This window comes from Chrysochloris asiatica, unplaced genomic scaffold, assembly GCF_000296735.1.
Source record: "Chrysochloris asiatica unplaced genomic scaffold, ChrAsi1.0 scaffold00166, whole genome shotgun sequence".
Taxonomy (NCBI): Eukaryota; Metazoa; Chordata; class Mammalia; order Afrosoricida; family Chrysochloridae; genus Chrysochloris; species Chrysochloris asiatica.
Genome location: NW_006408684.1, coordinates 1,133,423 through 1,156,700, shown reverse-complemented (window position 1 = coordinate 1,156,700; position 23,278 = coordinate 1,133,423). Strand labels below are relative to the sequence as shown.

General features: G+C 38.6%; 1 protein-coding gene across 1 annotated transcript in view; it reads left to right on the top strand.

The window, feature by feature from the left end:
• NOM1 (nucleolar protein with MIF4G domain 1) overlaps window positions 1–22,202 on the top strand; it is a 31,622-nt gene extending 9,420 nt beyond the window's left edge. Inside the window, exons 4-11 of the mRNA XM_006871301.1 lie at window positions 4,764–5,087; window positions 12,332–12,442; window positions 13,265–13,432; window positions 14,846–14,967; window positions 18,264–18,396; window positions 18,983–19,114; window positions 21,571–21,680; window positions 22,028–22,202. Of these exons, the coding sequence (XP_006871363.1) occupies window positions 4,764–5,087; window positions 12,332–12,442; window positions 13,265–13,432; window positions 14,846–14,967; window positions 18,264–18,396; window positions 18,983–19,114; window positions 21,571–21,680; window positions 22,028–22,202 (1,275 nt within the window). The remainder of the gene's footprint in view (window positions 1–4,763; window positions 5,088–12,331; window positions 12,443–13,264; window positions 13,433–14,845; window positions 14,968–18,263; window positions 18,397–18,982; window positions 19,115–21,570; window positions 21,681–22,027) is intronic.
• The last annotated feature ends 1,076 nt before the right edge of the window (window positions 22,203–23,278 follow it).

Sequence of the window (23,278 nt, the reverse complement as noted above, 5' to 3'; positions counted from 1 at the left end):
GGGTCGCTATGGGTCGGTTCCGACTCGATGGCACCTGACAACAACAACAACAACAACAATACTATAAATCTTTATAGAAGCACAGCCTCATCTTTCTCCAGTGGAGTGGCTGGTGTTTTTGAACCTTTAACCTTGTGTTTAGTGACCCAATGCTTAACCCACAGCACACACCAGGGCTTCTTCATGAGAAAAAGATGAGGCTTTCTGCTCCCTTAAAAATTTGTAGCCTCGGAACCCTCTATTCAGGCTAGCTATGACTCAGAATCGACTAAATGGCAGCGGGTTTGGCTTGGGGGTTTTGCAAATGTAGTGGACAAAGCCACTGAACACTTGCGCAGTAATCCCAAAATCACTGGGTTTGTAAAAGGGAAGCTAGAATTTGTTTTTCCAGCTTTAATGCCAGTTTGCTTTCTGCTGTAGTGCTGTTCAAAGGAATTGTATTTGCATATGTTTTGCTCTTAATCATCTTAAAAATTATTTGGAGTCTTATAGAATGGGACTGTGAAATGCTTACTTTAAATTGGACAAACTTGCAAAATGAATCACCCTTCATGTTATTAGAAACACAAAAGCAATGTATGGAATGCAGTGTGGTGGTTACGAGTGCTGCAGGGATTAGAATGCAGCTGTGCCACTCAGTCTCTATGTGAACTTGGGTAATCTCTCTGTACCTCCATTTCTTCATCTGTAGGGTTGTTTAACGAATTATTACATGTAATAGTTTAGAAAAGCACCTAGCCCATAGTAAGTGCTTATTAAAGGTGGTTGTTGTTAAATGCTGTTGAGTCAGTTCTGATTCAGAACAATCCTATAGGTTTTCTGAGGTTTGTAAATTTTTGCGAGAACAGAAAGCCTCATCTTTCTCCTGCTAAGCACCTGGTGGACTTGAACCACTGGCCTAGTACTTACCCAGTGCTTATCCTGCAGAGCCACAGGACTCCCCATTAAAGGTTGGTCATTATTAACTTACGTGTAATGTGACAGGAGATTTTCATGGTGAAATTCTGTGATTCCTTCTGCTTTTTCTAGCTGGCTTTTCCTACCACTGCAGATTTTGTTACTTTTCTGAGATAATCTTCCTACTTACATCTTCCTATCTAGCAGCAATTACGTTATCAACAGTTATTGAAAGATGAGATATTAGTACCTACTAGGCATTGGAAGCTGCGGACAAGAGAGAATAGCATTGGCCCTGAATCTCCTGGCAACAGGATTTTCTTCTCAGTTACATAAGTAATCTCTGTTGTGAAAAATCTGCACCAACTATTTTGGGAACCACTCTAGGTTTTTTTTTGTTGTTTTTTTTTTTTTTTTCTAAGAGCTGTACTCATTTTCACTTATGAAGGCTGTAAGTCCATTTTCTTTTCCATTACAAAGTGTAATGAAATCACTGAACGCCATCCTTAGTAGCCTTTGATTGCCATAATTCAGTGCCATTATATGGCTTTCTTAGTACATTCCTCTCTCCTAAATCACACTGCTATACTTTGAACAGATTTAACTATCAAAATGATTTTCATATAGACAGTGTTTCAGTGAGTTATAGTAAAAGCCGTAGACCCTGGCCACTCACAACATATCGGGGATTTACTTGATTTGAAAACATGAGATTATTGGTCCTATTTCTCATTTATACCTTCACTAATAGCATGAAGGATAACTAAAATTACTTGTTCCAAGGGGAAGTCATTATAGTACTTTAGCTAATGACATCCACTAAAAACTTCTGCCAAAGTGTGATGAGCTCAGGATACTGGTTCCATTAAATTACTTTCAGTTCTATAATGAGGAAAACATCCTCACAGGAATTCAGGGAATAAAAAAGAAATGTTTTAAAGGCCATGGTGTCAGCTGCTTAATTGCCTCTAAAAGTCATTTAAGAATCGAAAATCGGGTACATGTAGATTTTTGCTAAAAAGTTTTCAGGTTAAAATTAGTAGATATTCTTACATCATTTTATTCATAAGCATGAAGACACTAAGTGGAATTTTAATTTTTACAATGTAATTAAGTAATTCTATTTGTGTGCTTGAAAACATGCTTAAGTATACTTTGTACCTGATTTTTTTTTAATGTCTACATAATTTTAATTTATCTTTTTAAATTATATTTTAATATAATGCTATATTGTTGTTGCTACTAAGTGCCATTGTGGCAGTTCCAACTTGTAGCAACTACAGAGTAGTAATGGGTTCCCAAGGTGCAACTGGAGAATTTGAACTACCGACCTTGGGGTCCAGTGTGTTAGGGTACACCACCACATATTAAGAACATGTATTTTTCATCCAGTTTAATCTTGAGGAAGGACTTCTGGTGTGGCGCTGCCAGTTAATGCGGTAAACTACAAAGTCGTTTTGGTCTGTAAAGACCAGTAATTCCAGCTCACCAGCTGCTCCTCACAAACCCTGTACAGAGTGCCTATACAGGGTCACTGAGTCGGACCCCAACTCAGTGAATGACACTTAGCAACAACAACAACATCTTTAGGAAAGCGACTTGAATTGGGAATTAACAAGTCTTTAAAAAACAAAAATGTAGCCAGTTTATCAGAGAAAGCCTCCATGAAGTTTGTCTTCTTCTGCCAATACAATGCCCTTCTCTAGATTCTTGTAGAAGTTTTATTTTGTTTGCTTTTGTTGTTCTTGTTAAGTACCATCACTTGGCTCAGAGCAACCCCCTATAGGGTTTCCAAGGAGTGGTTGTGGTTCAAATTGGCTTTTCCGTCTCATGCTTATCCCAGTTCACAGCAGGTAGTTTTTAGTTTTATTATGGTAAAATATAACAAAAATGTGCATTTTAACCAATTTTAAATGTATAACTCAGTGACATGAATTACTTGTAGCAGTTGGTTTTTGGAATTGTGCAGTGAGTATGTTTTCCCATTACACGCTAACCTTTCATTGGCCTCATCTTCACCTTGGTTTTAACCACCACTTACACACCTATGTTCAGTCTCACTTTGAGTCCCACACCTCAAACTTAATTAGATTGTGTACACCTGGCGCCACAATCTGCTCGTCCTTATGTGTCTCTTGCTTTACTCACAAGCACTGCCACCTCCTGCACTCTGCAGACAGAAATGTGGGAGTCAAGGGCCTTTAATCTGTCACCGTGTGAATCACTTCAGCCCACCAATTCTTTCAGTCACTCTTGTGCCCATTTCTTTTTTTCTAGAGCTAGTACAACTGCCGTAATTCAGATAACTATATCTTACCTAGACTGTTAACAAGCTTCATGTCACCATTGTGCCCATCTGCCATGCATTTCTTTTTCCAGTCTCTCAACCTGAGCTGGGATTCCAAAGATGATGATAAGATAGTAATCACAACAAAATTGATAACTGCCACTTTTCTGCCTTAAGTTTTCTTAGTCCAGTTTCCCAGAGAATGAAAAACTGAGATAGGTTCAATAATTTGCTCAGAATACATGGATGGGGGCAAGTGGTTAAGCCAGGATTCAAATCCAGGTTTTTCCCTTCCCAGAATCCATGATGAGATTTATTTGAAATTCATCAGCATGATAGACAGAAACTTTAGTGACTTCCTGTAGTTTTACCAAACAACATATAGCTCCTGGGTCACCTGCTATTCTCTGAAATGTAACTACTTATTTATTTGTTGGTTCCTGAAGAGCAGCACGTCCACCCTCTCTGACCGCAGGGCTCAGTGCATCAGTGTACGTACAGTAACTGTCTTAACCCTTTGGAAGTAGAGGTCATACCATCTATTGCATTTGTGTCCTTTGCAATCATTAAATGACTGGTAACTTCACTGTTTCTTGATAAGGTGGGTTTGGGGGTTGTTGTTGTTGTTTTGCCTATCTGTTTTGTTACATCCTTGTAAAAAATTAGCTAAGAATGAAAACCTGAAAAAAAGTCTTCTGAGAAATGAGTTGTTGGTTTTCAGTGTATTTTTGGGAGCACAGTGGCTCTGTAGGATAAGCACCAGACTTTGAGCCACAAAGTCAGCAGTTCAAGCCCACTGGCCGTTCTTCAGCTTCAGAAACCCTCCACAGGGTTACTGTGAGTTGGAACCAATTTGACGGCACTTAATACTAACAATATGTATTTTTACCAACATATAAGCATGTTTTGAACAAAACTTTTAGAAATTATATTTTTCTAGGGAACCAAAATACCTGCTGATCAAAGAAATTGTCTTAATAATTTTAAAGAAATGCAGGTATGCTGATAGTTATAGATTTGAGTACTATGTAGTTGTTGTTGAGTGCCATCGAGTTGGTTCCAACCCATAGCAACTCCGTATAGGGTTTCCAAGGAGCCACTGGTGAGCTTGAACGGCCAAACTTGCACTTCAAACGACTTTGCAGTCTGGCACATTAACCCACAGCGCTACACCAGGACTTCTTTGAGTACTGTAGCACGTTGCTTATTTCATCATTTACTATTTAGTGTTCTTCCATCATATATAAGGAGCTGTGGTACTGTAGTTGTTACAAATTGGGCTGCTAACCTCAAGATCAGTAGTTCGAAACTACCAGTTGTTCCGTGCGAGAAAGATGAGGCATTCTGCTCCCATAAAGATTTACAGCCTTGGAAACCCTGTTGTAGCGCTGTGGGTTAATGCACCAGACTGCAAAGCCGTTTGAACTGCAAGGTCGGCAGTTCAAGCTCACCAGCTGCTCCTTGGAAACCCTATACAGGGTTGCTATGGGTCAGAACCGACTCAACAAAGGATCTCTCAATAGTTTACTAAAATGTCATTTTTACATGTTTTAATGTGTTGTTTTTCTTTTTCCTTCAGGTTGGTGCACACTTTCTGGAGACCGTGGTGAGGAAGTTTGATGAAGTATATAGAAATAGAAGTGGCGGGAAGGAATGTGATAATCTTTTCTCCATTCTTGCCCATTTATATAACTTCCATGTGGTACAGTCCCTTCTCATCTTTGATATTTTGAAAAAACTTATCGGAACTTTCACAGAAAAAGATATCGAGTTGATCCTGCTAATGCTGAAAAATGTGGGCTTTTCCCTGAGAAAAGATGATGCTTTATCACTTAAGGAACTGATCATGGAAGCCCAGAAGAAAGCCAGTGGAGCAGGAAGCAATTTTCAGGACCAGACCAGGGTATGGTTACATCACTTGCTGTGCTTCACAAATGCCTAAGTGTGCACAAACTGACCAGAATTTAACATAAGTATTTGGGGTAAATACTGCATTTAATTTCCTCATGATCTTGGTTTTCTGCTGTTTTATCTTGTTTTATAGCTTTATCATTAATCTGTGAAAGAACCTTGATTCTTTACTAAGAACGCAAATATTTTATGAATTTAACATCCATTCAAAAAAAGCTTCCTGAGGTAGGCCTTATACATGGGGAGCACGTGTCACAAGCCTGGGTAGGACTTCTGGCCCTGCCAGGTGACAGCAGCATGACCTAAGTCTGCCAGGCAAGTTTCCTCACCTTTAAAATGAGGGGCTGGTGATACTTTCCACCTCATTTTGTTATTGAGAGGTGTGGAACTGCACATGAGAAAGAATGTAGCTTGTTTGAGAAACAACAAAAAAAGATTATATGAGGGATCAGGAAAACCAGGCCAGAGGCTTAAAGAGAGTTCTCATTTTAGAGTCCTCTTAACATTGCAAGGACTTGGGGTTTCATCCTAGAGGCATGTGAAGGATTTTAAACAGACAGATGATGCCTTCCCATTTTTTTTTCTTTTCATTTTAATGGATACTTGAGTTACGAAGCAGTAAGGAGATTGGAGGTAGTCAGGGTTGGACAATGTTATCGCAGGACTCCTGGTGTGGTGCTGTAGGATCAACACTGGACTTCAAACCACTGGGTCGGCAGTTCAAACCCACCAGCAGTTCCTCAGAAGCCCTCAAAAACACTCTACAGACTTGCTATGAGTTGGAACGGACTTAACAGTACTTAACAACAACAGCAACATTGTAGGAATCCATGGGAAAGACCACTGGCTTCCATATGCATAGTTGCTGTGAATTGAGTTGATGTAGGGGGAAGGAGGAGTCAAGATCACCCCCAGTTCTCTAGCTTGAGCAGGCAGGTGAATGGTGGTACCCTCTATGTGGATAGCAAATGCTGGAGCAGCATATTTGAAGTTCTTGGGATACGTATCGAAATGAGAGTCATCATCAAAATGTTGATGCCTTAGAGGCCCTTACAGTTACCTGGCATATACAGTTACCTAGCATTCAGCAAGAAATGAGGAGACACTTAATATTAAAGAGCTCTAACATCCAACTGCATAGAGGAGGAGGAATAACTGGAAAATGAGAAGAAAACAGCAAAGTCACAGAAGTCAGGGGTCAAGAGTTTTTCTAGAAGAATTTATTCTCTGTTGAATTTTAAGAGGTCAAGTAGGATAAGGACGAAACTTTTCATTGTTAAGTTGTAATAGAGGTCATCGAGCCCTAGTGTGGTGCTATAGAATAAGCACTGGACTAGCAACCACAAAGTCAGCAGTTCAAACCACCAGCCACTCTTGGAAACCCTACACAGAGTTACTATGAGTCGGAACCAACTCAATGATACACATCAGCAACCACAACAGTGGCCATTATTGACAGTTGTATTTAAGTACTAGCTAAGTTTTTAAGGACTCCTGATGTGGTGCTGTAGGATAAACTCTGGGTTGTGAACCAAAATATCGCAGTTCAAACCCACCAACAGATGCTAGGAAACCCTACACAGGGTCACTATGAGTTGGAATCGACTCAATGGCACTTAACACGTTTTCGAAGAAGAGAAGAAAGTATTGAGGGAATGGAGAAATGGAATGGTAGAATGAAAGGAGCTGTTTTTAAGATGAGTCATATGTTTATAATGACTTAAAAATAAAAATGTGTATGGAAACAGAAAGTGATCATTCAACCCCACACAGCAGCTGTTTGAGACAAAGACCTGGCAATCCGTTACTGTGAAGATTACTGTCCAGAAAACCCTATGGGACAGTTCTCCTCTGTCAAATGGGGTTGCTGCAAGTCAACAACCACGACAGAACTGGAAGAGTTGGAATGGGGGAAATGGGCATTACTGAGCAGTGATAACACTCCAAAATTAATTGTGGTGATGGTTACTTAATTCTAGTATGTTAGTACATATCATTACTATAACAGGCAAGTAAAATTTTGCTAATGATAATTCAAAAACGCTGCAGTAGAACATTGACAGGGAACTGCCAGAGTTTCAAGCCAGATTCAGACAAGGACGTGAAACAAAGGATATCATTGCTGACATCAGAAAGCAGAGAATACCAGAAAGATGTTTACCTGTGCTTTATTGACTGCAAAGGCTTTCAATTATATGTATCATGACAAGCTGTGGACAGCACTGCAGAGACTGAGTATTCCAGAACACTTAACTGTGCTCATGAGGAACCTGTATATAGACTAAGACGCAGTTGTTCGAACAGAACAAGGGAACACTGAATGGTTTAAAATTAGAAATGGCATACACCAGGGTTATAGTCTTACACCATACTTTTCAATCTGTATGCTGAGCAAATAATCCGAGAAACTGGATTATAATGAAGAAAAACATGGCATCAGGGTTGGAGGAAGACTCATTAACAAGCTGTGATATGCAGATGATACAGCCTTGCTTGCTGGAAATGTTGTAGAGGACTTAAAAAACTGATGAAGATTAAGGACTACAGTCTTCAGTATGGGTTGCACCTTAATGTAAATAAAACAAAAGTCCTCACCACTGGACCAATAAATAACATCAAGATAAATAGAGCAAAGATTGAAGTTGTCAAAGGCTTCATTTTGCTCGGATCGACCATCAACACTCATGGAAACAGCAGTCAAGAAATCAAAAGATATATTGCATTAGGCAAACCTGATGTACAAGACCTCTTTAAAGTATTCAAGAGCAAACATGTCAGCTTGAGGAGTAAGAGGTATGTGACCCAAGCCATGGTATTTTCAATAACCTCATACGCATGTGAAAGTTGGACAGTGAATAAAGAAGACTGTAGAAGAATTGATACATTTGAGTTATGGCATAAGAAAAGAATATTGAAAGTACCATAGACTGCCAGAAGAACAAACAAATCTGGATTGGAAGAAGTACAACCAGAATGCTCATTAGAAGCAAGAATGGCCAGGCGTCACCTCTCATACTTCAGACATTATCAGAAGGGACCAATCCCCAGAGAAGGGCATCATGCTTGATAAAGTGGAGTGTCAGCGAGGAAGAGGAAGACCCCCAATGAGATGTAGTGGCACAGTGGCAGCAGCAGTGGGCTCAAGCATAGCAATGATTGTGAGGTTGGTTTAGGAACGGGCAGTGTTTCGTTCTATTATGTACAGGGTCACTATGAATCAGTACCAACTGGATGGCATCTAACAGCAATAACAGTGTATTACATAATTCTGTGATAGACTAAAAAGGCCAGTGGTAGGGAAGAGGTTGAAAGTGTAGGGGAGAAGAGGGAATAACTAATAGAAAAAGATAACTGAGAGACAAAGGATTGGACCCTGACCATAGGGAAGGAGTGCAAGTTATCATTTAGTGATTACTATTTATAGCCCTGAACAAAATGTTAATGAATACTATCCTATAGCCATGAACAAAATGTTAAAATTAAATACAAGCTAGATGCTTTTGAGTTGTGGTGTTGGAAGAGAATATTGAAAGTGCCATGGGCTGCCAAAAGAACCAGTAGATCCGCAAGATGGCCAAACTTCATCTCTCATACTTAGGACATATTGTCAGGACAGACCAGTCACTGGAGAAGGAGATCATGTTTGGTAAGGTGGAGGGTGAGAGAAAAAGAAGAAGATCCCCAATAAGATGGATTGGCCAAGTGGCAGCATCGATGGACTCAGGCGTGGCAACAGTAGTGAGTTTGGCCCAGGATCAGGCAGTGTTTTGTTCTGCTGTGAATAGGGTCACTGTGATTCAGTGTCGATTTGATGGCACCTAACAACAACATCTTTACTAAAAGGAGCACTGGTGGACAGTGGTTAAGCATTCAGCTGCTAACAGAGGTCAGCAGATTACACCTGCCAGCTGCTCCGTGGCAGTCTGTGGAAAACCAGCCTGGCGATCTGCTTCTCTAAAAATTGTTGTTCTTATTAGGTGCTGTTGAGTTAGTTGTGACTCACAGTGACAGTAGAAGGAAACATTGTCTGGTCCTGCGTTGTCCTCATAGCCCTTTTGTTTGGGCCCATTGTTGCAGCTACTGTGTCAGTCCATCTCATTGAAGGTCCTCGTCTTTTTAGCTGGCCCTCTATTTTATTCTCCAGGGACTGGTCTCTCCTGCTAACATCCCAAAGTATGTGAGATAAAGTCTTCGCTTCTAAGGAGCATTCCAACTGTATTCTAAGACAGATTGTTCATGCTTCTGGCGGTCCGTGGTATATTCAATATTCTTCATGAACACCATGATTCAAATGAATCAATTCTACAGCAGTCTTTTTATTCACTGTGCAGCTCTTACATGCATATGAGATGATTGAAAACACCATGACTTTGGTGTTTACTTTTAAATATTTTAAAGAGGTCTTTTGCAGCAGATTTGCCTAATACAATATGTTTGAATTTTTGACTGCTGGCCCGTGGGCTGTGATTGAGGATTCAAGTAAAATGGGATCCATGGCAGTTTATTTTTTGTGATGTTGCTCTTATCTGTCCCATTGTGAGGATTTTTATTTTCTTTACATTGTAGTGTAATCCATACTGAAGGCCATGTGTTTGATCTTTTATCAGTACGTACTTCAAGTTCTCTTGGCTTTCAGCAAGCAAGGTTATGTCGTCTGCATACCGCAGGTTGTCAGTGAGTCTGCTTCCAGTTAATCATGCCACATTGTTCATATAGTCCAGCTAATTGGATGATTTGCTTAGCATGCAGATTGAATAAGTATGGTGAAAGGATACAATCTGGGTATACACCTTTCCTGATTTTAAATCATGCAGCATCTCCTTGGTCTGTTCAGATGACATCCTCTTGGTCTATGTGTAGGTTCTGCATGAGCCCAAGTTAAGTGTTCTGTATTTCCCATTCTTTGCAATGTTAGCCATAATTTGTTATGATCCACACAGTTGAATGCCTTTGTATGGTCAATCAAGAACATGTGAACATCAGCTCTCTGGTATTCTCTGGTTTCAGCTTAGATCCATCTGACATCAACAGGGATATCCCTTATTATACCTTCTGTTCTGAATTTGGCCTTGATTTCTGACAGCTCCCTATCAATGTACTACAGCAATTGTTTTTGAATTATCTTCAGCAAAATTTTGCTTACATGAGATATTGATGATTTTGTTTAATAATTTGCACATTCTGTTGATCACCTGTCTTTGGAATGGGCCCAAATATGGATCTCTTCCAGTGGTTCATAAAGTAGCTGTCTTCCAAATTTCTTGACACAGAGGAGAGCATGCTTCCAGTATTGCATCTGTTTGTTGAAACATAGCAATGGTTTTTCCTCCAGTTCCCAAAACTTTGGTTTTACCAGTGTCTTCAGTACAACGTGGACTTCTTCCTTCAGTACCATCTCTTCTTGATCCTATGCTACCTCTTGACATATATTCTGCCCATTTTTTGATGCTTGCTGTGTCATTCGGTTTTTGCCCATGGAATCTCCTTCAGTATTACAACTGGAGATTTGAATGTTTTCTTCAGTTCTTTCAGAATGAGAAATGCCAAGCCTGTTCATTCCTTTTGGTTCCCAAACTCAAGGACTTTGCACATTTCATTATAAAGGTTTACTTTGTCTTCTAAAGTAATAAAAATGTATTCAGTTCTTTTTACTTCATCATTTCTTCAATCTGCTTTTGCTGCTTTGCATTCAAGAGCAAGTTTCAAAGTCTCTTCTCACATCCATTTTAGTCTTGTCTTTCTTGTCTGTCCTTTTATTGACCTTTTGCTTTCTTCATGGATGATGTCCTTGATGTCATACTAGAAATTGTTTAATCATGATCAGTAGTGTTTATTGTGTCAAATCTATTCTTGAGATGGCCTCTAAATTCAGGTGGGATATACGCAAACTCATACTTTAGTTCTTGTGGACTTCTAAATTTTTCTTCAACTTGAACATATATAGGAGCAATTAATGGTCTATTCCACAGTTGGCCACTGGCTTTGTTATGATCGATGATACGGAGCTTCTCCATCATCTCTTTCTGTAGATGTAATCGATTTGATTGTTCCATCCAGCAAGAATGTAGACACTGTTTATGTTATTGAAAAGTATTTGCTTGGTCTTGTGAAATTCTTTCATGGGATCTCTGGTGGCATCTTTATCACCAACTACCTACTCATCCTCCTTTGTTGCCAGCTTTTGCATGCTGGTCACCACTAATTGTCAGTGTTTTCAGTTACATGTTTGATCAATCTCAAACTGCAGAAATTGACTAAAATCTTTAATTTCTTCATCTTTGGAATTAGTGATTGGTACATACATTTGAATAGTCATATTAACTAGTCTTCCTTGTAGGAATATGGGTAGTATCCTGTCACTAAAAGCATTATACTTTAGGTTAGATGCTTCTTTTTGACATAAAAAGTGATGTTATTGTCTCTTCAGTTTGTCATTCCTAGCATAGTAGATCATGTGATCGTCTGATTCAGAATGGCCAATGACAGTCCATTTCAACTCACTAATGCCTAGGATTTCAATCTTTGTGTGTAGATCCATTTCATTTTTGATTATTTTCAATTTGCCTAGACTCCCACGTCATTCCACATTCTGATTATTAATAGATATTTGCAGCTGTTTCTTTTCATTTTGAGCACACCACATCACATAACGATGGTTCTAAAAGTGTTGCTCCATCCACATCATTAAGTTTGACTCAATTTTGAGGAGGCAGCTTTCCACTGTTGTAGTTTGAGTGCTTTCAAGCCTGAGGAGCACATCTTCCTGCACTGTATAAGACAATGTTCCACTGCTATCATAAGGCTTTCACTGACCAGTTTTTGTTTATTTGTTTGTTTTTGAAGTAGATCATCAGGTTCCTCCTAATCTTCTTAGTCTGTAAGTTCTTCTGAAACCTGTCGACGACCATGGGTAACCATGCTAATATTTGAAATACTGATAGCATAGCTTCCAACATCACATCAGCACCGAAACCTCTACTGCACAAGGAACTGACAGACCAGTAAAGATTTCAGCCTAGGAAACCCTGTGGGGCAGTTATGCTCTGTCCTGGGAGGTCACTATGAGTCAGACTCAACCTGGTAGAACACAACATCATCCTTACCTAAAGACCACCTTAAATTGTTTATGTTGAGCAGTGATGACCATGCATATGAGGTTTGATATATTTCTTACCAACTTGAATAATCAGTTATTTAAATATTTGAAATAATTGGTTTTCTTTTTTCTTTTTTAAGATTCGGTTCATGTTAGAGACCATGTTGGCCCTGAAGAATAATGATATGCGTAAAATTCCAGGCTATGACCCTGAACCTGTAGAGAAACTGAGGAAGTTACAAAGAGCTTTGGTAAACAGCTTTTAATTCTGATTTGGGGGGAGGCTTCCATGTCAACATGAATCTGTAATCCAAAAAGAAGTGATTAGGATCTAAAAGCCAGTTGTCTTTTGATGTCTGTTAATAAGAGTTTTAAAGATATCAAACTGAAACTTGTTTCTATCTTGAGACCTTTTGAATAGTCCCAGTCCTTTTTGTGTGGGATGCCTTGTCTCTGGTGGGAAGAGTTCCTGTTGATTGAGCAGCCTGTGCATTAACCCAGTGGTGGCGAACTCTTGCTGTGTAATAGAATCACCTGTTAGCTTTTTTAAACTATCAATACCAGGGCCATGACTCAGACCCATTAAATCAGAATCTTGAGGAGTGTGGGTATCACTTTTCTTTTAAGCTCCTTGTGTATTTTCTAATGTGCAGTCAGAAATAAGACCCACTGATCTCACCAGGTGGGTTAAGTTGTTCAGGCCCAGCCTTAAGCTGGGCAATACCAAGCTCCACCCCTGCCAGCCTGACAGAATTCACACTGTTTTAAATTCCCTGAGTCTGAAGCAACTGGTGTCACTTTCTCTGGTATAACAACTCTCTAAAGAAAACGTCATTTGGGGCTATAGAACCAGGTGTGTGTTCTCAAACAACTTCAAACACAAAGTAGTGTAAGTCTTCTACTTTTGGCATTAATCCAAACAGAACTGAACTGTCACAATTGTCAGTGATATTTTTCTTTGTCAGAAATGGCCAGGCACCAGAAATGTCATTGCTAGAAACTTAAGGATGATGGTAGTATAAAATAAGAACAAATTACAAGCATTTTCACAAGATCCTTTTTCTTCTAATCAGGTGCGCAACACGGGTTCAAGTACAGAAACTCGGCTTCGAGTCTCCTGGGAGAGTGTTTTGAATGCAGAGCAGGTTGGTCGCTGGTGGATTATAGGGTCTTCATGGAGCGGAGCCCCAATGATTGAGAGCAGTGATGATAAGATCCAGCAGAAACAGCTCATAGGGACGGTAAGGTGATTCGTGATGTTCCTATTTCTCTGCCCCTCATACTATAGTGTTTTACCTAGTGTAGCTACTTTAATATTTGTGGGACGATTATTGAAATGTGCTGACAGGTGTATTTGAAGACCTGGCAGAAATTGCTGTTTTGCTGTTTTTGTTTGTTTGTTTGGTTGGTTGGTTGGTTGTTTTCAAGATGAATTAGATAAGGGGAGCAGATGATCATCATTATGCAGATACCAGTTCATGAAATTTTCCAGAAGACAAGCTTCCATTCCATTTGCCTTGGATTTCAGATTGTTAAAAATCTTTGCCCTTCTTTGTATTTTATTATTAATAGTTAAAGACCATACTTCATCCACATTCCCTTAGTTTTTACCTATGTCCTTTTTCTGTCAGATCCCACCCCGAGTATCATACTGCATTTAGTTATCATGTTTTTTAGGCTCCTCTGGCGAGGCCCACTTATTTGTATTTTATTTCACTGTTGCTTATAACTGACTCAGATCATACCACTAGTGAGAAAAGTTTCCTGAATCAAGTATTCTTACCAGTGGCCTTTTCTCCTGCTGTTTTCCCTCTAGGGTTTGCCCAAGAATAAAGATTCAGTGTTAATTTAGTTATATTAAGTCAAGTCTGCACTAAAAGTATACAAATTATTTTTTAGAAACTTAATTTTAGAAGCTACTTACTAAACCAAAGTGTGACAGTATTTCTCAAGCAGCATTAAAACATGAGGCTTCCTTTGCAATACCTAAACTCTCTTGGTTTTCGTAGCATGCTTTGAAAAAAAAAGGTTCAACCAAAACAGTCAGTGACTTTTGAGAAGGATGGGTTGGACTGGTTAAATTCAAGGCAAAGAGGTAATACAATCTAATACAAAAAAATCTAATATAAACAGTCTTTGTATTAGATTTTTTTTCAAAGGACACACAGCAATTATTAGGATGAAGTTTTCAGAACATTGAAAATTGCTTTGGTAAGAAAAACGCCCGGAAAGTTGCACTAATTTTTTCCATCACAGTGCACCTGCTCTTTCATTGAGGGCAGCAAGGGCTATCCTAGGAGAGTTTTACTGGGATACTTTACCTTATTCACCCTACAGTCCTGATCTTGCCCCTTCAGACTTTTGTTCGCAAACTAACAGAGCATTTAAAAGGAACATGGTTTGAGTCCCTTGGGGATGCCAAAACTGCCATTTTAACATGATGTATATCAAAGAGTACAGCATTTTGGGAGAAGGGTTAGAAAGCTGGAAAGAGCACCTTCAGAAGTGTATGAACCTAGATGGAGAATCTGTCAGGAAATAATAGCTTCACATTTTGATATTTTTGTTTAATAAAGGTTTCTTTGATTTTGTAGTAGTACTTTTAAACTCACCCTTGTATGTATGATGTATGTCTTAATCTTTCCTCTTTTCAGGTTAGTTCAAAGATGTTGGACCTTGCTCGCAAGCAGAGAATGAACACTGACATCCGGAGAAACATATTCTGTACAATAATGACCAGTGAAGACTTTCTGGATGCATTTGAAAAGCTTTTGAAGTAAGCATGTTGTGTGAACTTTTTAGCCTGTTACTTAATTGGAGTCCTTGTGTGGCACTGTACGATAAGTCCTGAACTGCTGACTACAAGGTCAGCAGTTAAAACCCACCCGTCAAAACCCAGCAGTTCAGAACCTCATACAGAGCTGTTAGGAGTTGGAGCCAACTTGAGAGCACTTAACAACTTAATTAAGTTCATTTGATTTTTTTAAAAAATATTTTAGATGATTACATTCAGTGTCAGGTGCAACTTTAGAATAATTATAGACCTCACCTCTTACCCTCCTATCTCACTCTATTTTAATTCATGCATTCCCTAATGGTTAACAAACCTGTTCCTTCTAATTTGCCACTAGTATGGCACTATGGAAAGGAGCTCTGGTAGTATAGTGGTTACGAGTCAGGCTGCCAACCTCAAGATCAGCAGTTCGGAACTACCAGCAGTTCCATGGGAGAAAGATGAGGCATTCTGCTCCCGTAAAGATTTACAGCCTCAGAAACCCTGTGCAGGGTCACTATGAGTCGGAACCGACTCCACCATACTTAACAACAACAACATGGCACTATGGAAGGAGCTCTGGTAGCGTAGTGGTTACGAATCGGGCTGCGAACCACAAGGTCAGCAGTTCGAAACTACCAGCTGTTCTGCAGGAGAAAGATGAGGTGTTCTGCTCTTATAAAGATTTACAGCCTCGGAAACCCTGTACAGGATCTCCAGGAGTTGGAACCGACTCTGGCACATAACAACAACAACATGGCATTATGGAGTCCTAGTGTGGTGCTGTGGGTTAATGCGCCAGACTGCAAAACCATTTGAACTGCAATGTCGGCAGTTCAAGCTCACCAGCTGTTCCTCGAAAACCCTATACAGGGGTCGCTATGGGTTGGAACCAACTTGACGGCGCTTAACAACAACAATAACATGGCACTGTGGTTAAGCATTGGGCTGCTAACTGAAAAGCCAGTGGTTTGACCCCATCAGTAGCTCGGCTGAGAAGGATGAGGCTGTGTGCACCTGGAAAGCCCCAGACCCCGTGCAGCAGGTCTGAATCCAGGTCAGCTCCGTGGCTGTGGGGTTGGTGTTTGTTTTGTTTCTAATTAGAACATTTTGTGATATAGGATTTGAGGATTTAGATCAAAATTATTATCTGGCCAATCGATAATGTGTAGTTGCTATTGGTTGTCATGAATTATTTAAAAATATATCTTAATATTTCTAATTACTTCTCAATTAAAAACTGTTTAGTATAATTTTTATAGTTATTTATAATAAAATGTTTCAAATGCCTATAGAGTCTAGAAGAATTACTTCTAAACAATTAAATATATTGTTAATTCACCTTTATTTTCTTTTAAAAACTTAGAATGAAATGCAGAAAAAAACAAAAACATGGTTAATTTTAGGATTCTGATAAGAGGGGTTTTACAAGGGGGCTTTAAAAATTTGTAAAAAATACCATTATCTTTTACTTCCATTTTTGCATGACTTGTTGAGCTTGATACAGTAAGCACTAGACTGCTAACCACAAGGTTCACTGTTAGAGCCTGCCAGTCACTCCACAGGAGAAAGATGAGACTTTCTGATCCTTTGAAGATTTAAAGCTTGGAAACCCTATACAAGGTCACTAGGAGTTGCAACCAACTCCCCAGCAGTTAATAACAATACCAACATGGGTACCTTGCATTGTTGAAGTGTAAAACATACGCTTTCTTTACCTCTCTAAACCTCACTTTTATACTTTTATTTAGCATATCTTTATGTTTCTTAATTAAGGAGTCCTGGTGGTGGTGTGGGTTGGTTAGGCATTAATCAGCTAACCTGAAGGTTGGCAGTTCAAACCCACCAACCACTTTGAGAGAAAAATGTGACTCTCTGCTCTCATAAAAATTTACAGCCTTGGAAACCTTATTTGGAATCATTAGGAGTCAAAATGGACCTGATTTGGTTTGAGTTTTGGTTATGTTCCCTAATTATACTTTGTTTCTGAAAGGGGACTTCATGTGAAGAGGTCTTATGTCCTCTACTCTGAGGCTCTTAGTTCATCTTTAATTATACGTAAAGGATTGCTTTTACTATTTTTCTCCCAGTTGAGTTCATTTTTATTTATCAGAAATACATAACTGCTAATCTGAACTTTTAGACTTCTGGTGTGGCACTGTAGGATAATAAGCAGTAAACTGCTAACTGCAAGTTAGGTAGTTCAAACCTACCAGCCATTGCTCGGTAACCCTTTACAGGGACGCTATGAGTCGTAACCAACTTGATCGCATTTAATAACAACAACAGTCTGAACGGTCACCATGAACTGATACTAATCCAACCGAAATAAATTGGTTGTTATAGTTGCCTAGATAGCCATAGCTCATGTCATGTATGATTTTAGTTCATTTTGTTTTGTTAGTGGGCATTTAAAAAAATAATAGTTTTTGGCAATAGCTAATGTTTCTTTCCTCTTTAGAATTAAAAATCTCTGCCTTTGTTTAGAGGCAGCAGTTGCAACAATATTCAGATTTATTTACTTCAAAACTGTACTTCAAAAGTCATTTGTAATGACAAATAATTGAGAGCACGTCAAACTAGGGAAAGGAGAAACTGTACATTCGTACAGTGGGATACTAGGCTTAAAAAGGAACAAATTATTGATATCTGCAGCAACATGGGAGAATCTCAGATTATGCCCAAGTGAAAGAAGCCAGACTCAAATAGATGTATAATTGGTGGTTCTGTGTATATGATATTCTTGCGAAAGCAAGACTGTAAGGACAGAAGTATCAGTGGTTGCCAGGGGGTTGAGGGAAGGAAGGGTTGACTATAAAGGAGCACTGGGGATTTTGGGAAGTGATAGAACTTTCTATATTTTAATTGTAGTGTTTATAAGACTATATGTAAAAACACAGAACAGTTCACTAAAAATGATGAATTTTGCTGTATGTAAGGTTTTCTTATGGAGAAATACAGTCATTGCTATCACAAGAACCTGACTTTTAAGAGCACACAGATTTGAGTGTTAACACTGTTGTCTGTCAGTCTGACACTAATTATAGACTTGTAACTGGAATAGAACCCATAAATCATGTTGACCCATCCCTCCCACATTTAGAAACTTTGAAGCTCAGAGAAGTTAGGGACACGGCTGGGTCTAGCTCGTGTATCTTGATATCCTCACCTCCTCTACCTAGTTCTCATTTAACCAAACTGTGCCAATCAGGAATGTCTCTTTGAAAGATTTCTGCCTTAGGGCTATTATAACTGGGAAGCTGAATGAATTTTTAGTTACTGCTATTACTGTTTTATAGGCTTGGACTTAAGGATCAGCAAGAGAGAGAAATAGTTCATGTTCTCATGGATTGCTGCCTTCAAGAGAAAACATATAATCCCTTTTATGCGTTGTTGGCTAGCAAGTTTTGTGACTATGAAAGAAGATTTCAGGTAAATTACTTAGTAAGAAGCCCACCGGTTATGTGTACTCGATATTTTTTCTAATCATTTTATTTAGCTTGTCTGGCTCTATAGTTAGTTCCCTGAGTCAGGTGGGACAAAAATCACGTGGTTCTGTTGTCTGCCGGCTGTCTTCCATGGGGATGGTTGGTGGGTGCCATCAGCATAAAGTGATAGGACTGACTGGCTGTGCTTCCATGCCAGCTGTGCAGTTTCTCATTGTCGCAGTGAAGTTGAAGCTTCATAGCCAAGTAGTTTGAGTTCCTTTTCTAGTTGTATACTGTACTGTTTGCTTCTAATGTAATGCTATCCACGAATGCCTTTAAAGCATTATTTTTAGTGTGTGCTGGTTTGAGGAAAACAGCTGCAACAGAAAGTATTGTGAGACTGTTAAACCAGCTACTAACTGTGGGAAAGGGAAATGCAGTTGCTTCTAAAAGGCTGATCTTTAGAATATTAAATAAAGCTAATTTATGTATTATGCATTTCATAAGAAATTGAATACCTGTAGATTATATTCCTAGTAATATATTCTAATTATTTGTTATGTTTTAACTTTTTTTCTTCTTTTTGTTAGATGACTTTCCAGTTTACCATATGGGACAAATTTCGGGATTTAGAAAATTTACCAGCTACTAATTTCTCTAATTTACTTCATTTTGTGGCCCATTTGTTGAAGACAAAATCACTTCCATTATCCATTTTAAAGGTTTGTATGATATATAGGATTATTAAAAACGACAGTGTAAATGCCTGTATTTGTACTTTTTTCTAAAAGCTGCATTTCCTTAGAGTCTGATTTTCCTGTATTTTTCATTATCATAGGGATCATAGAAAATAACCCAATTAGCATAAAGTATAAATTTACCTAGCAAATTAGGATAGATTTACAGATTTTTTGGGTTAATTTTAAGTAAATGTTTCCATTTCAGGGTTTGAGGTGAACATGCCTGTCCTTATTATAAAATCATGAAATGATTACTACAAGAATAAGAGAAAGAGTAAAGAAGGAGTTGGTCACCTTGAAGAGGTGTGGTGCCAAGTCTAATTTTTTTCTCATTTTGATACATTTTAAATCAACAGGAGACCCCCTAACCTTACACCATCATATTTTAGAACTTCCATATCACCCAGGAGCCAATGAAATATAGATGTTGTTGTTAAGCACCGTCCAGTCGGTTCCGACTCATAGTGACCCTGCACAGGGTTTCCGAGGCTGTAAATCTTTATGGGAGCAGAACACCTCATCTTTCTCCCACGGAAACGCTGGTAGTTTCCAACTGCCGACCTTCAGGTTAGCAGCCCAATTCATAACCACTACACTACCAGAACTCCTTACAGCGTGTTTAAATGTACAGTGTAATTTAGACATAGTACATTGAATTTTAAGTGGCCTGATAGGCTTATGTGATTAGAAGCACTGGGATGTGGGTGTCCTCAAAACTAGCTGTACTGTTAGAGAACTGGAGGATCAAAGGGAGCCGAAAAACAGAGCTGATTCAGTGGAATTGGCCTTCTGTCCTCCACCTGTGCCTTCACCTTCCTGATCTGCAGGTCAGACTAGAACCACAGCTTCATATGGTGGTGTTTTTGTTAAGTGCCATCAAGTCGGTTCTGACTCATAGCCACCTTTATAGGGTTTCTGAAGAGCAGCTAATGAGCTTGAGCCACTAACCTTGAGATTCAAACCAACCTTGCAGTCCAGCTCATTAACCCACAGCATCATACCAGGACTTCACAGCTTCATATAGTTAGAGGGTTTTTTAAGTCCTTATATGCCACTTGTCAGACAGAACATATACTCAGAATTCCCATATATTTCTTTTAGTGTGTGATGTTGAATTTTGGCCACTGTACTTAGTATTAATCTGAAAAGTAGACAAATTTAAGATCTCATTAAGAAAGCATTATAGAAATATGTAAAGTACATTCTCTTGTTGAACTAAATCTTACCTTCATTCACTCAAAGATTGAGTTGAGTATGGAATAATATATGAGAGTTCACTCAACAACAAGAATTCCTGCTTGGTATTACCTGCCTAGAACTTTCAAGTATATAAAATTAAAGATGCAGTTGAAGCTCACCTTGGGTTAATATAGCTTTTATGCAGATTATATTACACTGCCACATACTCTTTGTATCCTTCTGTTAGTTTATAGTTTATTCTTATTGATAAATGTAATTATATTCCTTGCTTTTGAAATTCTGGTGTGGTAGGATAAGCATTGAACTACTAACCACAAGGCTGGCAGTTCAAATATACCAGCTGCTCCTTGGAAACTGTATACCAGGTCATTGTGAGTTGGCACGAGCTCAGTGGCACTTAACAACAACATTCTTTGTTTTTATAACTGCTGTATGTTGTTGTTAAGTGCCGTTGAGTCGATTTCCAACTCATCACAACCCTGTATAGGATGTCCACAGAGCAACTGATGAATTTGAACCACTGACCTTGTGGTTCAAACCAGTCTTAGTGTCCAGTGCTTTATCCCATAGCGACATACCAGGATTCCAACTGCTGTATTCTACTATTTAACTATATTACAATTTATATATTCATTGTTTTATCCAATTTATAAATGTTTAGATTATTTCTAAATTTTTTAAATCATTTTTTATCAGTAATATATGACTTTTAATTAGGGAGTAGTCTTTAGGGGATGAAGTTAATTATGTTTCTATTCTAGAAATTCTATGTTTACCCCCATAAATTTAACACTGCTAGGAGCTCTTCAAAAGGAGCTCTGGTAGCGTAATGGTTACGAATCGGGCTGCGAACCTTAAGGTCAGCGGTTCGAAACTACCAGGTGCTCCGCGGGAGAAAGATGAGGCTTTCTACTCCCGTAAAGATTTACACCCTCGGAAACCCTATACAGGGTCGCTATGGGTCGGAACCGACTCGATGGCACTTAACAACAACAACAACAACAGGAGCTCTTCAAAGTGGTTATACCAATTGACACTCCTCCCAGTAGCAGCTAAGTTCTCATAGCTCCACAGTCTTGCCTACAACTGTCCAGTTTTTAAAATTAGAAAGAGCCTTTTAAATCTTTGGGGGAGGGGTGTGTTAAGTTTTTATTATAATTGACTATACTTAGAAATCACTAGAGTAGTTGGCTAAATTAATATAACTGTATTTTTCTCTGCATCTTTAACTCTATTAGGTAATTGAATTCAGTGAATTGGACAAACCCAGAGTCCACTTTTTACGGAAAGTATTATACATCTTGTTAATGGAAACAGAAGTTGAAGACCTTGGTTTAATTTTTACAAGGTATGTTCCTAGCTCATAAGAAATACGGAAAAGAGATAACTAGAAATCAGTTTCATTTAGGTTGATTTAGAAAAGCAACGTTTTTGTATACTTTATGTATAGATTTATAAATCTTCATTTTCAGTTGTCAGTTTTAAGTGAAAGTTAATATGCATTAGATTTGAGAAACATAAAACTTACCAAATCCCAAACTAGCAACCATTTTTAACCAATAGAATGTATTAAGAATTTCTTCTTAGGGTATTTTCTTTTTAAAAGGCTATATCTGACTGTTCAAGATATATAGAATTCTAAGACATAAGATACTAATTTAGCACTGATAAAATGTTTATGCCATTCCTTTTCAGAGTATCCGACAACCCAAAGCTGGGGGTATTGCGGGAAGGTCTGAAACTTTTTATTAGCCACTTCTTACTAAAGAATGTAGAGGCCCACAAAAGCGCGGAGGAAGCCAACCTACTCAGAGAAAGAGCTGACCTGGCAATAAAGTCTCTTCAAGGAAAGCCTTCCCTCAGAATGTAGCTTGGGGAAGCAGTGGAATGTGGTGGTCTTTCTGCACCCAAAGGTCTTTTGACTTAGTAGAGCTATTGTACGGTCTGCTGTGGTTTAGAAGCATTAAATTTTATAATAACTCTTTTAATCCAAAATTATATTGTTTTTGTGTTTTACACAATTTTCAAACAACTATATGAGGGGGATTCAAAAAGTTCATGGAAAAGTGGAATTAAAAGATAATGGAAATTTTCCACAGATTTTTTTAAGTCCCTTCATACGCTCAGCTGCTCCTTGGAAACACAGTACAGAGTTGCTATGGGTCGGAACCAACTTGACGGTACTTAACAGTAACAACAACACTATGCATAGCGTCTCTAGGTGGTGTAAATGGTTAGGCAGGCAGCTGCTAAATGAGAAGTTGAAGGTTGAGTTTACCTAAATGTGCCTCAGAAGAAAAGCCTTTAATCTCTGCTGAAACCATCAGTCAGTGTTAATACTATGTAGCATTTTGCACTCTGACACACATGGGGCCTCCATAAACCAGAATCTACTTGACAGCAATTGGGGTGCGCGTGTAAGGAAGTGGGAGAGCAAATGAGAAGGCAGGGAGAGAAAAGAGGGGAGGGAGGAAGAGGACAGGCTAGACAGTATTCTCTAAGTAATACAACTGCTATGTGTGTCTGTATAATTTTTTAAAACAGATTACTAGAGACTGCAGTTATCAAAAAGAAATTGATACCTATTTCTTAACCTTTTTTACACTGGTTGAAATTTCCAAAACCATACAATTAAATGTGATGTTTGATATGTAACATTAATTATCTGGAATGCAGTAATTGACTTAAACTTAACTATACTATCTTTTGTACAATACAGTGATAGATTTTTGTCATTATTACTCTTCTAAAATATTTTACACAGTAAAGGATGTTGTTATTGTTAAGTGCCGTGAAATCGGTTCCGACTCATAGCGACCCTGTGCAGGGTTTCCAAGGCTGTGAATCTTTACAGGAGCAGAGACCCTCATCTTTCTCCTTACTAATTTTATATATCTGTTCTACTCATCAATCCTAGATTGTTAATATACTGTTATTAAACACCGA